Source organism: Arabidopsis thaliana, chromosome 2 (assembly GCF_000001735.4).
Source record: "Arabidopsis thaliana chromosome 2, partial sequence".
Lineage (NCBI taxonomy): Eukaryota > Viridiplantae > Streptophyta > Magnoliopsida > Brassicales > Brassicaceae > Arabidopsis > Arabidopsis thaliana.
In genome coordinates, this window is record NC_003071.7 from 8,871,327 (window position 1) to 8,885,390 (window position 14,064).

The window sequence follows — 14,064 nt, forward strand, 5'->3', positions numbered from 1 at the left end:
GTCAGCAAAGGGGATCAGGATGGTGTGGCGGAAAAGGGCGATAGAGTAGATTGAAACTATTTTCTTTTGTTCGTTTTAGATCTAGTTGAGTTTTGAGGTTTTTTTTTACACTTTTATTAAACGCTCAGGGTTTAAATACTTAAAACAAAACTCAGGTTTTTAACATGTTTTATGACAAAACTCATGGTTTCTTTTTGATAGAAAAATTAACTCAAGGTTTGTTTCCACATTTTCTCGTTTTATTGATCTTTTTAATGAAACTCTTATAATATAAAACGTGAAGTTAAAAACAGTAGAGATGATCAAAAATCCGCTACAAATCTCTTTTTATCATCCTATCCTTCCGCGAACTTCCATTGATGATGCCATCTCATGCATGTGAGCTTCTATTCATGCATATATATATATATAAGTAATTAGGAAAAAAAAACACACACATATATATAAATTAAAGGCAAATAATTATTTATACATTACCGTAGACGAGATAAGGGAGGCTTGGGACCACCGCATTCGATTTTACAGTTTTCATAGCAACTACCGTCGTCACTGCGACAAGGCTGAGAACATTGGCGAAAACAAATAGTCCCACCACTTTCTTCTTGTGCTTCTATTGTGACCGCAACAATCATCACCATCATTATCAATACGATCGCACTCCATTTTGCCATTTCTTTTTTTACCTTCTTTGATCTTATAAAAGCAAACTCTGTTTTTATCTTTTGATATTGTTATATTAATTTTTCGTGAAACCAACCTCTATTTAACTAAGTGTGATTCGATACATTCATCTTTTTTTTTGTTTAACTTTCAGTTGATTTTTTACCGAATTTGTATTTGGTATGAAATGATTTGTTAACTTTCAATATGATTTGTTCTTTATAACTTGACAGAAAACAATGAGTAGTGATATATTTTATTCTTAAAATAATCGTGATTTGTTTATGATTTGCTACATTATTTCATGATTCATTGCTGTTTTTGAACAAATAAATATAACAGTAACAATGAATTTAGATTCTCTTTAGCATAGTAACATATATTTAAATAAAGAAGTTCTTTTGTCATTAGAAATAGTTTCTTACAATCAATGAAAAAAATCTGGTAAGTTGTTTAGGTAAATATATATAATAAGTGAGATATGCTTTGCAATTAAGAAAATCTTATGTAAATTGTTTCTTAACCATTAAATAAAATAAAATTTTTTGATCAAAGAATAAAATATATGAAGTGATAAATGTAATTAATTACTATTAAAACTATCTTTATAAAAGAAAATAAAAAGGAAAGAAAAGTGAAAAGGGTTAACCAAAGTGTTTCATTTCACAACATTTTTGTTAAAATGAAGATCAATATATTCTTGTAAAAACTATTAATGGCTTTAACCAATGAATAAAACCCATCATAAGAATTCAATCAAGTATCAATTAATGTCCTCTAAGGAATGGATATACTCTCCAAGGAATGGATATACATTCACCACAATATACATCTATTCATATTTATAAAATTTGATACTGCAAAAACATACAAGATTTTGAACATAAATATGAAGGAAATTTATAAATTCTTCCAATTAAAGCTACAGCAAACAATAAGTAAAAAATCTTCTCAAAAGTAAAACAAAATGTATTATAAATAGAGGTTGAATTCTTGAAACATAACATAAGACTCATAAGAATTATTTTTTATAAAACAAAGTTTTCTTTTGTAGGATTCTAAGACGATCAAAGATGGCAAAATGGAGTGCAATATTAGTGATACTGATGGTGGTGATTGCTGCGTTGGCAGTAGAAGCAAAATGGAGTGAAAAAGATTCTAGTGATGACGACCAATGTTATCGCGAGTGTATAAAGTCTTGCAGGAAACACGACGACGGCGATTGCTTTGAAATGTGCAGAGCGATGTGCCCAATTACCGCTCACCATAGTTCATCACGGTACTATATACTTTCTCTACCCAATTTCTATAAATATTTAATTTCTTAATTAACTAATTTTGGTTTTTGTGTTTACAAATATATAACTTAACTTACGAATTGTTCTAATTTTATGATATATATGCATGGATAGAAGAATCCCACATGGGATGGAATCAGTGGAAGTTGGCGGAAGGAGAAAATGATAGATATATATACATTTTCGTCGTAGATTTGTTGATCATGTCTACCACTTTTTAAGTTTTATATTTATGTTAAAAATATAATAAATAATATTGAAGAAATAACAAAAAAAATAAAAAAATCTATGTTTACCGACTGTTTAAGTACGAAAGATTAACCAAAAAAATCTTGAAAGTTAAATACAAGAAATAAAATTAATACATAATATATACAAAACTAGTACCACTAGAAATATAGAATAATTGGTGTTAACGACTTAAGAATGATTTTATTGGAAATTATTGGTCAACAAACTTTTAGCCTTACCTTATATTTTTTTTTTGTTTTACACGTTAGAGTGTTTGAGATCTACAAAAAAAATTGAGATATATTGTTACATGCATAGTACTTGTTCATTTTGTATGAGAATGCTAATTGTTCTTGTTGTTCGTTTATAAAATTAGTTTTTGCATATGGATGTATATTAAGTTGTTTTAAGCTTGTAAACTAGATGAATTTAGGATCTATTTTAAATGACGCAAAACTTGTTTGTCAATAATTTTCATATGATCAATTATTCCTTTTAAAGAAATTGTAGTTTTCACAATTAATCACGTCAATCTCATCAAATTTTGCCATCGAATTGCGATGGCAACACTAAAAGTTTACTAAGTATTTTGTAGTTTTGAGATTAAAAAAGAACATTATTTCAAGACTACAAAATACTTAGTAAACTTTTAGTGTTGCCATTGCAATTTAATGGCAAAATTTGCACCAAATAATGATGGAAAAAGTCGCAAAATCATGATTTAGCAATTCTAAAAAAGAAAATGACATATATATATATATATAATATTTTGTAGAAAATAATTTTAACAGTATGTTTTGATCTCGAAAAGAGTTTGGATGCAATTTCTCCAAAACTACGATGTTTTAGATTCTCTTAAAAAATACACAGTTTATTACACAGTCATATACACAAGGGTTATTTAGCGGGTTACTTTTAGGTTCGCGATATTGGCTTGCACAAAACCCTATAATTATACTAACATTTAAAAAAAATATTTTTCTTTACTTTATTAAAACTAAAACAGATATGACATGATTATTTTTTATACATACACACAAAACCAAAAAAATGATTAAAATTTAAGAAGAAAATACAATCGAAGAAATGAATTAAACACCACTTTCTTTCGTAAGTCTTACACGCTAATAGATTATCAAATCTATAGTCTTTCTTATTCGTCTTCTTCCTTAATCCGACATGATCGTCTCGTTTAGCTATCACTTTTCTGACGAAACTCCAATAAACTTTAAAATGATCATTATATTGGTTATGATCCATCTGTTACATCGCTTCCTATCAAAACATTTCCAACAACCGAAAATAACATCTTTCTTGGTTATAGCTAATGCCCATGATTGCTGAAATGATGAATACCATTTTCTGAATCTCGTTCCATGTAGACATCTCCAAAGGCTCGCGTTGAAGTTAATGGCTGATGGCTTTCTAAATTCTTTGATCGATAATGATATTCTTTTTTGTTTGAACAACAAATATTCTCTTATATTGAATTAGATATCGGTACAAGAGAGGAGAAGAGCTGCCTTTGCTAAAGAGTCAGCTTGACGATTACAATCTCTAGAAATGAAATTGAAAGAGCAATAAGAGAAATTAGTAGCGATAGAGAGGATATCGTGGAGAATCTCGTGAAGTTCCTCCAAATGGATCTTCGAATTAAGAGCTTTGACTAGTGTGAGCAAATCTGAGGCGAAAGAGATGTGGGTGAAACCAAGTTTTTATGGTTGTGGGTGGAATGACCCAATAATGAGTTAGGGTAATAGATCTGAGGCGGGTATGATCGATTGAAGTATTGGTGAAACCCATATCTTTATATCATCAATGTCGAAACCCTTTTCATTGAATCTGAAGTGAAGAAGATGTTTTGAATATAATTTTATATGAAGAATTAACCGAAAGCGTGCTTTAAGGTAAGATCACCTTCTTCGTCGGAGTAATACTTTATATATTCTAAAATATAAGAATTAAAATTCAAATACCATTAATAAGATGGAATGTATAAAATTAAAATGCTATTTATTATGATGAAATAGATAGTTATAGAATATATAAGATTTAAAATTATTAAATTTGTAAAATACTATTTTGAATTCAAATATCGACAAAATTTACATTTATTTTTTATACTCGCCTATTTAGACGGTTTTATCTAGTATTTTTATAAAGAAAAAGGAAAAAGATTGTGAATTACACAATTCATTTCACAATGTTTTTATTAAATGAAGATTAATAAATTCTTGTAAAATCTATTAATGTCTTTAACCAATGAATAAAATTCATCATAGGAAACCTATCAATTAATGTCCTCTAAAGTGTGGTGTCTCTTTCTTATTGGCATGAGATTTACTTTCCAAGGGATGAATCTACATCCACAACAATATCATCTATTCATATTTATAAAATTTATTACTGCAAAAATATACAAAATTTTGAACATAAAATATGAAGGAAATTGATAGATTAAACAAATTAAAACTACAGCAAACACTAAGTAAATAATCTTCTCAAAAGTTATAAAACAATTTGTACTATAAATAGAGGTTGATTTGTGTAAACATAATATAAGAATCATAATTGTTTTTTTTTCTAAAACAAAGTTTGTATTTGTAGGATTTTATTAATTGAAGATTAATATTTTCTTGTAAAATCTATTAGTGTCTTTAATAAAGCACATCATAGTATATCTATCAATTAATGCCCTTTCTTATTGGCAAGAGATTTACATTCACAACAATATACAAGTATTCATATTTACAAATTTTAATACTGCAGAGACATATTAATTTTTGAACATAAATCTGAAGAAAATTAGTAGATTAATTAAACCAAAGAAAAAACAAAGTAAAAAATCTACTCTAAATTTAAACAAAATGTATTATAAGTAGAGGTTGATTCTTGAAACATAAAATAAGAGTCATAAGATTAAAAACAAAAAAGAAACAAAGTTTGCTTTTGTAGGATTCTAAGACGATCAACGATGGCAAAATGGAGTGCAATATTAGTGATAATGATGGTGATTGTTGTGGTGGCAGTAGAAGCAAGTGGGACTAAAAATAGTTGGATCAAATGTTATCGCAAGTGTTCAAAGTCTTGTGCTGACAACGACGGTAATTGCTTTGAACGCTGCAAAATCAAATGCGGTGGCCCAAACCCTCCCCATAGTTCATCACGGTACTATATTATTTCTCTACCCCTTTCTATAAATATTTTTATTAACTAATTTTTGTTTTTGTTTTTGTGTTTACAAATATATAACTTAACTTACGAATTGTTCAAATTTTATGATATATATGCATGGATAGAAGAATCCCACATGGGATGGAATCAGTGGAAGTTGGCGGAAGGAGAAAATGATAGATATACTCATATACAGTTTCGTCGTAGATTTGTTGATCATGTCTACCACTTTTTAAGTTTTATATTTATGTTAAAAATATAATAAATAATATTAAAGAAATAACAAAATAGAAAAAAAAATATATCTTTGCTGACTGTTTAAGTACGAAAGATTAACCCAAAAAAAATCCTGAAAGTTACATATAAGATAAGAGATTAATACATGATATTTATACAAAACTAGTACCAATATAACAATTGGTTTTAACGACTTAAGAATGATATTATTGGAAATTATTGATCAACAAATTTTTAGTCTACGTTATATTACACGTTAAAAGTATAATGAATTATATGAATGTATGAGATCTACAAAAAGTTTGACATATATTGTCAACATGCATATATTTACTTGTTCATTTTTTTGTATCAGAGTGCTAATTATCCCTATTGTTCGTTTATAAAGTTAGTTTTTGCATATGGATGTATAGATATTAAGTTCTTTTTAGCTTGTAAACTAGATGAATATCGGATCTATTTCAAAATGACGCAAAATTTGTTTGTCAATAATTTTCCTATGATCAATTTTTCTTTTTAAAGAAATTGTAGTTTCACAATATATGAGGTCAAGATCATCAAATCGCAATGCCAGTATGCCACCACTAAAATTTTATTATATATTTTGTAATTTTTGAGATTAAAAAAATAAAATCATTTCAAATATTTTAGCACCAAATAATAATTCTGAAATCTTTCATTTCATTGTTAAATCGTGATATATATATATATATATATATATATATATATATATATATTTTTGGAAATTTAATAATTATAAAAAAGAAAATGACATGTGATATATCTTTTAGAAAATAACGTTAACAAAATATTTTGATTTCTAAAAGAGTTTGGATGCAATTTCTCAATCCAACTTCATGGATGAGTTTGTATACCAAAAAAAAATAAAAAAAATAAAAAAAATAATCTTATGAGAATGAGTTTGTATCCAAATACCAAATTTAACATATGAACTTGCTTGCAAAAGAAAACACAAACGTGTGAACTTACTTATATGCACAAACCAATAGCATAAATGTTAGAACAAGGTAATCAAAAACAAAGAAATTCTCTTTCATGGATGCTAGATCCTTCATTTATGTTCCCAATATTGCTATTTGACAAATAACCATAGTTTTTATTAATGTAGATAATCAAATACTTTGGGAAATCAAATGGAAAAGCAAGAATCAAAATTATCTATCATAAGAATATTCTTTTGGGCACACACATCCTCTTCTGTTTTACATTTCGAGATTATTATCACTCAGTTTCAAAGCTTGAAGTGACTCAGTTTCTGTCTCTGTCTTCTTGGCATGACGTGTACAGAAACCCTTCAGTCTCTCAAGTGCATCCTCAAGCATATGAGCTTCGACTCCGATGGTTATCCTCATCCAGTTCTTCAAACCCAGAGCATCCCCTGCAAAACATTCCCCACAAACCCCATTTTAGTATCAAAACTCAAATCAAGACTCATGCTGCTTAGTTTCATTATTTTACCTGGTAGAAACACGAGATTCTCCTCTCTGGCCAGTTTTACGCAAAAATCTATATCGTCCTTGATATTATCCATCAATGACAGCTCCAACTTTGTCTGCAGTGAGTGAAAACTATTCATCAGATTGAAAGACTAGTAATGGTCTGAAATTGATCAAGAAGCACCAGTCTAAAGAAAACCGATCATAACTACATTTGTGGATGTGTGTCGTTACAGAAGTTATACCAATAAGTAAGTGCAAGACTCAGGTTTCTTGGGACAGACGACACAGGGGATGTCCTTGAGCCTATCACACACCAAATCAACATTATGTTTGAGTATCTTGTTCTTCTTTGCAAAGAAGTTTTTGTCCGCTTTCTCCAGGATCGCTGGAAGTGCAGCCTATCAAAGGAACATACAGTAGTGTCATGAATCCATAGACTAGTTTTGCAAAGATTCTAAAACATATCTAAAACACACAAACCTGAATTATTGTGGCAGGGTCAGGAGTTACGTCAAGATTCTGTTTGATGGATTGTAACACCTGTCAGAAACAGAGAGTAAACATACAGTGAGATTACTTGTTACAAAACAGCAAGAGAGGATACAAAAGAAGTAGCAGTAAACAAACCTTGGTGGTCTCGAAAACGCCCTCGGGATCATTCAAGGCGATCCAGCCAATTTTCCATCCAGGAACAACCCATCCCTTAGATATGCCTGCTAGTGTCAATACAGGGACTATCGAAGCAAACTTCCCCATTGAAACAAATGGATTGTCTCCGAATATAGTTCGGTCATATACTTCGTCTGAGATCACCATTATCCCGAGCTTCCTAGCCGTCTCTGCAACCTAAAATTAACCAAAAACGCAATCTTTAGCGAGCTACGAATCAAAAATGCCTCAAAGGTTCAAGCTTTGCCTCAGTTATGAGTCAAAAAGATGAGCATTTTTGTGTAATGATACAAAAACACAAACCTTTTTGAGATGGTCGTGAGAGTAGACATTTCCACAGGGATTGTTGGGGTTAATTACAACCATAGCCACAGTGTTCTCGTCTGCAATGGCTTCGATACCTTCAAGATCAATCTCCCATTCTTTCTCGGGAAGAAGATCAAACTTGCGAACCTCGAGACCACTGTAAGCAGCACGAGCGTCGTAGTGAGGGAAGCCAGGACGTGGGAGCAAGATGTTTGCGTTTGGTCGAGCCAACGATTCGAACACGATCTCTATCCCTTGGTTGCATCCAGCGGTCAGAAAAATATCTTCAGGCGTTAACTTGTGCGGAAGATCTCGGTTCATATAATCAGCAACGGCTCTGTTCACAACAGAGCAAACATCAACAAAATGTAGATCTATTCAAAAGTTATGGGGTCAATTTATAAGAATACTAAAACTATAGGGTCTAAAAGGCAATTGTAAGATTATACTCGAGTGTGCTTAAAGTTGAAATCTTTGTCAAAATTGATTCGCCGTTGACTCAAAAACGACTCCGATTACGATGAAATTCGAAGAACCCAGATCGAGAATCGTTCGATTAGAGTGGAAGATCGAGAATTGAGTGAGAAAGTTACCGTCTTGCGGGGAGAATCCCAGCTCCGGGACCGTAAGAATTGCCTTTGCCGGAGCGAAGGACGTCGACGACGGCGTCTTCAGCTTCGATACAGGTACGGAAGCAAGGGTAGACGGAAGGGTCACCGTGGCCGAGGGGTAAAATGGTCTTATTGACGTCTTTGCCGCAGTTGTCGAAGAGCATGTAGATGACACCTCTAAGCGTTACGGTGGATGCTTTCGCTGCCTTATCACTTCCACCGAAACGCCAAACGCTACTTTGACCATTTCGTGTTTGCGTTATGGGCTCTTTCTCAGTTTTAAACGCGGGAACCGCTAGATTGGCGTGTGGTTGTTCTTCGCTCATCTTCTCTCTGTGCTTTGAGTTCTTCTTTCTATAAGAAGGCCAAACAAAAAAAAAGTACTATTTGGGAAAAAAAAAAACTTTACAAATGAAGTTTCAATACGGATTGGATTTTTGGTATATAATGCAAAGTTTTGAATTATGGAACGTGATCAATAATCTTGGTGAGACCTAACACAAAACTAAAATCACGTGCCACAAAAATTAATCAAATTGGCAGGGCTTTGTGAAGGAATGTTTGGGCCTGGCCTGATAAGAATAGTTGGCGAGTTAAAACCCAACCGATTAGTCAACCGGAATGAGTTCAGTTTGAAATGTGATGAATCAGTTTGGTTACATTGTCACTAACATGCTAATGGGCGTCAGTGCATTGTGATTTGTGACGTCAAATTTAATTAGTAGATTTATTATCAAACAAATTGTAAGATTAAGGATGTGATTAGAAAACCATTGTAGCGTAAATAAATGGGCGTAAAGGTCTGTAGACCCCACTTTCCAACGTTAATTTTTCAGCTACTTAAAGAGAGAATAAAAGTTTGAGCCACAAAAAATATTCATTTGATACCAAATTCTTCTTGGTCAACAAATTTCTATTTTTAGACTATGGGTGCAAATGTTGTTTGAAAATAAGAGGTTATAAAAAGTTAAATGATCATTCATCTTATGTTTTTACTATTTGAGATAAATAACTAAGAACTAATTTCATCCATTCAACCAAAAAAGTTATAAAGAAAAATTGTTTAACCTTTTTGTAGAGGAATAAGTTGAAAGATCTTCAACTTGTACAAATGGTTTTTCAAAATTGAATGAGTTGAAATTATTAGGTTGAACAAAATTGGGGTTGAATGATCATCTCCAAAAATGTGGATCAAGAAGTTGAACACTTTTCCTTTATAATTTGTTCATTTTTCAACTTTTTAAGTTGAATGAATTGAATAATTTTTTCAACTTTTTCAACTAAAATGCTGAAGATTAATTGAATAATGTTTTTAACCTCTTCAACCTTTTAAATTGTGCAACCATTTGCACCCAAATATTCAATTATTTGTCATCCATTTGGAGCCTATGTTTTGTACATTGATATATTTTAAAAATTATATTAATTATTAAGAAAAATAAATTGTTGGGAATATGTGTCAAAAACCTGAAATAATTTTTTGATGTGAAAAAAAAAATTGTAGAAGAGAAGTGTGAAACGGCTATAATTGTGCACATTGTAATTTTCTAGTGTGAAAGGATAAAAGTGGAAGAGAAGTGTGAAAGTTTCAAGTTAATACCAGATTTTCATTACTTTCATTTAAAGTTCGTCGACGAGTGAGGGCTATACTTTTTGAACTACACCAGCTTCTTGAATCACTGGTTGGTATAAGTGATGCTCGAAAAAATATTCTCCATGTTTTGAAAGAAATTGCTAAAGATATGGGTTTTTTTTTGAGAGCTGGGAGGACGATTAAATAATCTACATTTGCATCTTGGTCAACATGTTAGGTAAGTGTATCAGATTCTTTTTTTTTTCTCTATGAAACAAGTTTGGTCTAACAATTTATTATTGTTCTTGTAGTTTTATTTCAAAATCCCAGATTTACTGAAAGCTGATTGAAGGATAATAATGAAAGCTTTAAGAGATCAGAAAGAACACAGTTAAGTTGCAAGAGAAAAAGGAATGGACATATGAATGAATATTTTGTAGAGAAAAGATTATTATATGCTGCAATATAAAGAGACATATATATGAAGTACATATGAGAATCTTTAAAACAATATTGAAAAGTTTACAATACAACTACTCTAATTGTAATATAGATAAGATATGATATTGAAATATTTTCTTCACTTTTTTAACTCCTTTTGTTTTTTCTTATGTGTGTTTTGTAAGATGTGTGGTGGCCATTGTTGTGAGTGAACTCATACGAGTTATAAGGCTTCTTGATGGACGTGATGATACACTCTGTTCTCCTCAAGATTTGATTGATTTTGCAAGTCTAGATAAGAGAAACACTCTTGATAAGGAAGACCATTACTGATATGGTCTAAACCACAAAGTAGCAATGCAATATATGTCATGGATAGTGAACTACAACTTAAAGAAGATAGGCCGTTCATAGGGTGTTCTCGTGATGCGCCTAACCCTTATCGTGATCCATCGAGATGTGTGTACATCAAAGATTATTTCATCATGCCTTTGATGGAGGAAATGTTTGAAGTTCTTAAAAGACATGGAGATATGTGTACATCAAGGATTACATTTTAGCTTTCTCTTTCATTCATCTCTTGCATAATTATTTGCATCTTCTAAGCATTCTATCAAGTTAGATCTTATCTTGTGTTTGACATTGAGAAAGGTGGAAGTTTGTGTGAGAGGTGCAAGCTTTGTGTAAAAAGTAAAGTTCATTGGTAACTTTTTTTTTTATATAACAAATTTCCTTGGTCATTTAAGAGTCAAGATTTTGCTAGAAGTTATTAAAAAATAAAAATAAAGAAAGATCTTGGAAAATCATTAATTATATAATTCCATGTAATCTATATTTATTATTTATAAATCTTGATAGATTTTGACAAGAAATATCTTGAAAGATTTTGTTAAGAATATTTTATATTTATTATTTATATATTTCTATCCATTATAGATAGAAAATTCTTTTACTATATAATTCTATGTAATCTAAAGCTTATAATTATGAATGACTAATCATTAATTATCTACATCTCACTCTGAAAACTCAGTGTTTTGAATGTTTTAGGTTTTACAATGTCAAACCATGAAAAAGTTATAGAACAAACACTTTAGCGAGTGAAAGATATACAAGATCTTATCAAATCGGTTAAAAAAGTGATGTTCAACAACATGTTCTTACTGTTTTGCAAAGAGTTTTTAATGATCTAATATCTTCTAAGAATGCAATCTATGAGTGTTTATCCAAAGTCAGTGAGCAGCTAAAATCATTAGCATTTGCTTCTTGGATAAAATTTTAAGTAAGTCTTGTGTTTTGATTTTTTTTTCTTTTACTTCTCGATGTGATTTTTTTTCAACAATTAGGTGAATGTCATAAATTTATGAAAATTGTGGATTGGAGAAACATCATGGGAACTTTGAGAGATCAAACTAATTGTGGTAAGATTGATTATATAGTTCCTAGAGCATTTTGAATGAATAATTAAAAAGGAATGAATATCTTGTTGAAGAAGATGATTATATGCAATATCATGTAATATACAGAGGCATGTATAGAGAAGTCGACGTCATATGATAGTTGATTACATGATAGCTTTTTTTTGTTGTAAACCCAACTTTATGATTTTTTTACTTCCTCGCAACTAGACCTCAGTTCCTTTGAACTCTAACATCACTAATCGTTTGATGCAAACATATTATCAATTGGTTTTGAGTTGGAAACCTATGATTCCTAATATCGTATTAGAGCACATAGTTGACCCACTAGACGCTTTTCCACAAAACCAATTTTCTACCTAGCCTGTATAATGACTCGTCTTGTTGTGGTAATTTTGGGATGTTGGGTTTGGGTCGTTCCCATTGGGCCATTTTCTTTTCATAAAGAGACCTATTAAAATATAGAATGTCTCACATTGTAAGTTGAGATATTTCTACAACATTATATAATATTCATAAATCTCGCTACTTATTGTCAATTGGTTTTGAGTTGGAAGCCCATAAATCATCTATATATTAAAAGAGAGTTTTTGTGATGATGTGTGAAGCCCACAATTTTTCTAAACTTTTGTATTTTTTATTTATTTAATTTTAGTATCCTTCTAACTAAACACTTTTATTTGAAAAATTCTTTCTAATGCCCTTTTCATGATACCCCTTTTCAACTCTACCTTTTTGTTTAATCCATTTTTTATTTCTACCCTCTTTAAATTTTTATGACCATTTTACCCTTATTTGGAAATTGTTTTAAGTTAACAAAATGAAATATTAATATTTTTTCGCTTAAAATATTCCAAAATAAATTTCCCGCCAAAATTTTCCCGCCAAAAATTTTCGAAAAAAACTTTCCCGCCAAAACGTTTCGAAAAAAAATTTACCGCCAAATTTTGTTTCTAAAAATATTTTTCCCGCCAAATTTTTTTTTGGCGGGAAATAGATTTACAAGGGATTTTAAAAGAGTTTTAAAAGATTTACAAGGGATTTTAAAAGGGTTTTATAAGATTTACAAGAGATTTTAAGAGGCTGATTTACAAGGAATTTTAAAAGGTTTTAAAAGATTTACAAGGGATTTTAAAAGGGTTTTTAAAGATTTACAAGAGATTTTAAAGGGATTTAAAAGATTTACAAAGGTCTTTTAAAGATTTTAAAAGGGTTTTACAATATTTACAAGAGATTTTCAAGGGTTCCAAAAGATTTACAAAGGATTTGTAAAGATTTTAAAAGGGTTTAAAAGTGTTTTGAAAGATTTACAAGGGATTTGAAAACATTTTAAAATTACTTGTAAATTTTTTAAAACTATTTTAAAATCGCTTGTAAATCTTTTAAAACTCTTTTAAAATCTCTTGTAAATCTCTTAAAACCTTTTTAAAATCTCTTGTAAATCTTTTAAAATCCCTTGTAAATTTATTTGCCGCTAAATAATATTTACAAGGATTTGTAAAATCATTGTTTTGGCTGAGGAAAAATTTGTTACGAAAAAAAAATTTGGCGGGAAATTTTTTTTTGGGCGGGAAATTTTTTTTTTTGGCGGAAAAATGTTTGGTGGGAAATTTTTTTTGGCGGGAAAAAAAATTTTGGCGCCAAAAAATTGGCGGGAAAAGTTCAGTCTCCAATTACATGTTTCTATTAGATGACGGTAATTTGGTCATTTTGTTCAAGGGAAGGAGTATTTTTAAAAATGGACAACATAAAAGGGTATTGTTGCAAAAGAGTAGTAAAACAAGGGTAGTTTTGCAAATCTCCCCTTTTATTTCCATATACTACTTATATTAACTAAACTTACCAAAATTGAATATCAGAAATTATTAAATAAGAAAGCTTCTATAATTTTTTTAATTAATGTTAAATTCATTGTGTTTTTCTATTGTAAAATTAAACAATATAACTATATAGTTTATGCATTTCAACACCAACAATTCTTTCATA

At 30.2% G+C, this 14,064-nt stretch overlaps 4 protein-coding genes and 1 pseudogene across 6 annotated transcripts; 2 read left to right on the forward strand and 3 right to left on the reverse strand.

Moving 5' to 3' along the window:
- Positions 1 to 191: 191 nt before the first annotated feature.
- AT2G20595 (plant thionin family protein) lies at positions 192 to 735 on the reverse strand. The gene is made up of 2 exons (NM_127621.3): positions 478 to 735; positions 192 to 386 (listed from the first exon to the last, which is right to left on the reverse strand). Exons 1-2 carry the CDS (start codon positions 669 to 671, stop codon positions 371 to 373), a joined length of 210 nt encoding a protein of 69 aa, NP_565479.1. The 5' UTR covers positions 672 to 735; the 3' UTR covers positions 192 to 370.
- A 945-nt stretch (positions 736 to 1,680) lies between these two features.
- On the forward strand, positions 1,681 to 2,220 carry AT2G20597 (Plant thionin family protein). The gene is made up of 2 exons (NM_001084457.5): positions 1,681 to 1,939; positions 2,076 to 2,220. Exons 1-2 carry the CDS (start codon positions 1,734 to 1,736, stop codon positions 2,122 to 2,124), a joined length of 255 nt encoding a protein of 84 aa, NP_001077926.4. The 5' UTR covers positions 1,681 to 1,733; the 3' UTR covers positions 2,125 to 2,220.
- Positions 2,221 to 3,681: 1,461 nt separating this feature from the next.
- Positions 3,682 to 3,916, reverse strand: AT2G20600 (annotated as a pseudogene; the record flags this gene model as incomplete). The annotated part of the gene is made up of 1 exon: positions 3,682 to 3,916.
- A 1,193-nt stretch (positions 3,917 to 5,109) lies between these two features.
- Positions 5,110 to 5,586, forward strand: AT2G20605 (Plant thionin family protein). Its single transcript, NM_001335700.1, has 2 exons — positions 5,110 to 5,357; positions 5,489 to 5,586. Exons 1-2 carry the CDS (start codon positions 5,164 to 5,166, stop codon positions 5,538 to 5,540), a joined length of 246 nt encoding a protein of 81 aa, NP_001318255.1. The 5' UTR covers positions 5,110 to 5,163; the 3' UTR covers positions 5,541 to 5,586.
- Positions 5,587 to 6,560: 974 nt separating this feature from the next.
- On the reverse strand, positions 6,561 to 9,114 carry SUR1 (Tyrosine transaminase family protein). Of its 2 annotated transcripts, NM_127622.4 has the most exons (7): positions 8,629 to 9,114; positions 8,033 to 8,372; positions 7,688 to 7,906; positions 7,541 to 7,600; positions 7,303 to 7,458; positions 7,080 to 7,173; positions 6,561 to 6,999 (listed from the first exon to the last, which is right to left on the reverse strand). In NM_127622.4, the coding sequence occupies exons 1-7, from the start codon at positions 8,970 to 8,972 to the stop codon at positions 6,824 to 6,826; spliced, it is 1,389 nt and encodes a 462-aa protein (NP_179650.1). In that variant the 5' UTR covers positions 8,973 to 9,114; the 3' UTR covers positions 6,561 to 6,823. The 2 variants fall into 2 exon arrangements, with proteins under 2 accessions (NP_179650.1, NP_973489.1); NM_201760.2 differs by having other exon boundaries at positions 6,635 to 7,173; positions 8,629 to 9,062.
- Positions 9,115 to 14,064: the final 4,950 nt, after the last annotated feature.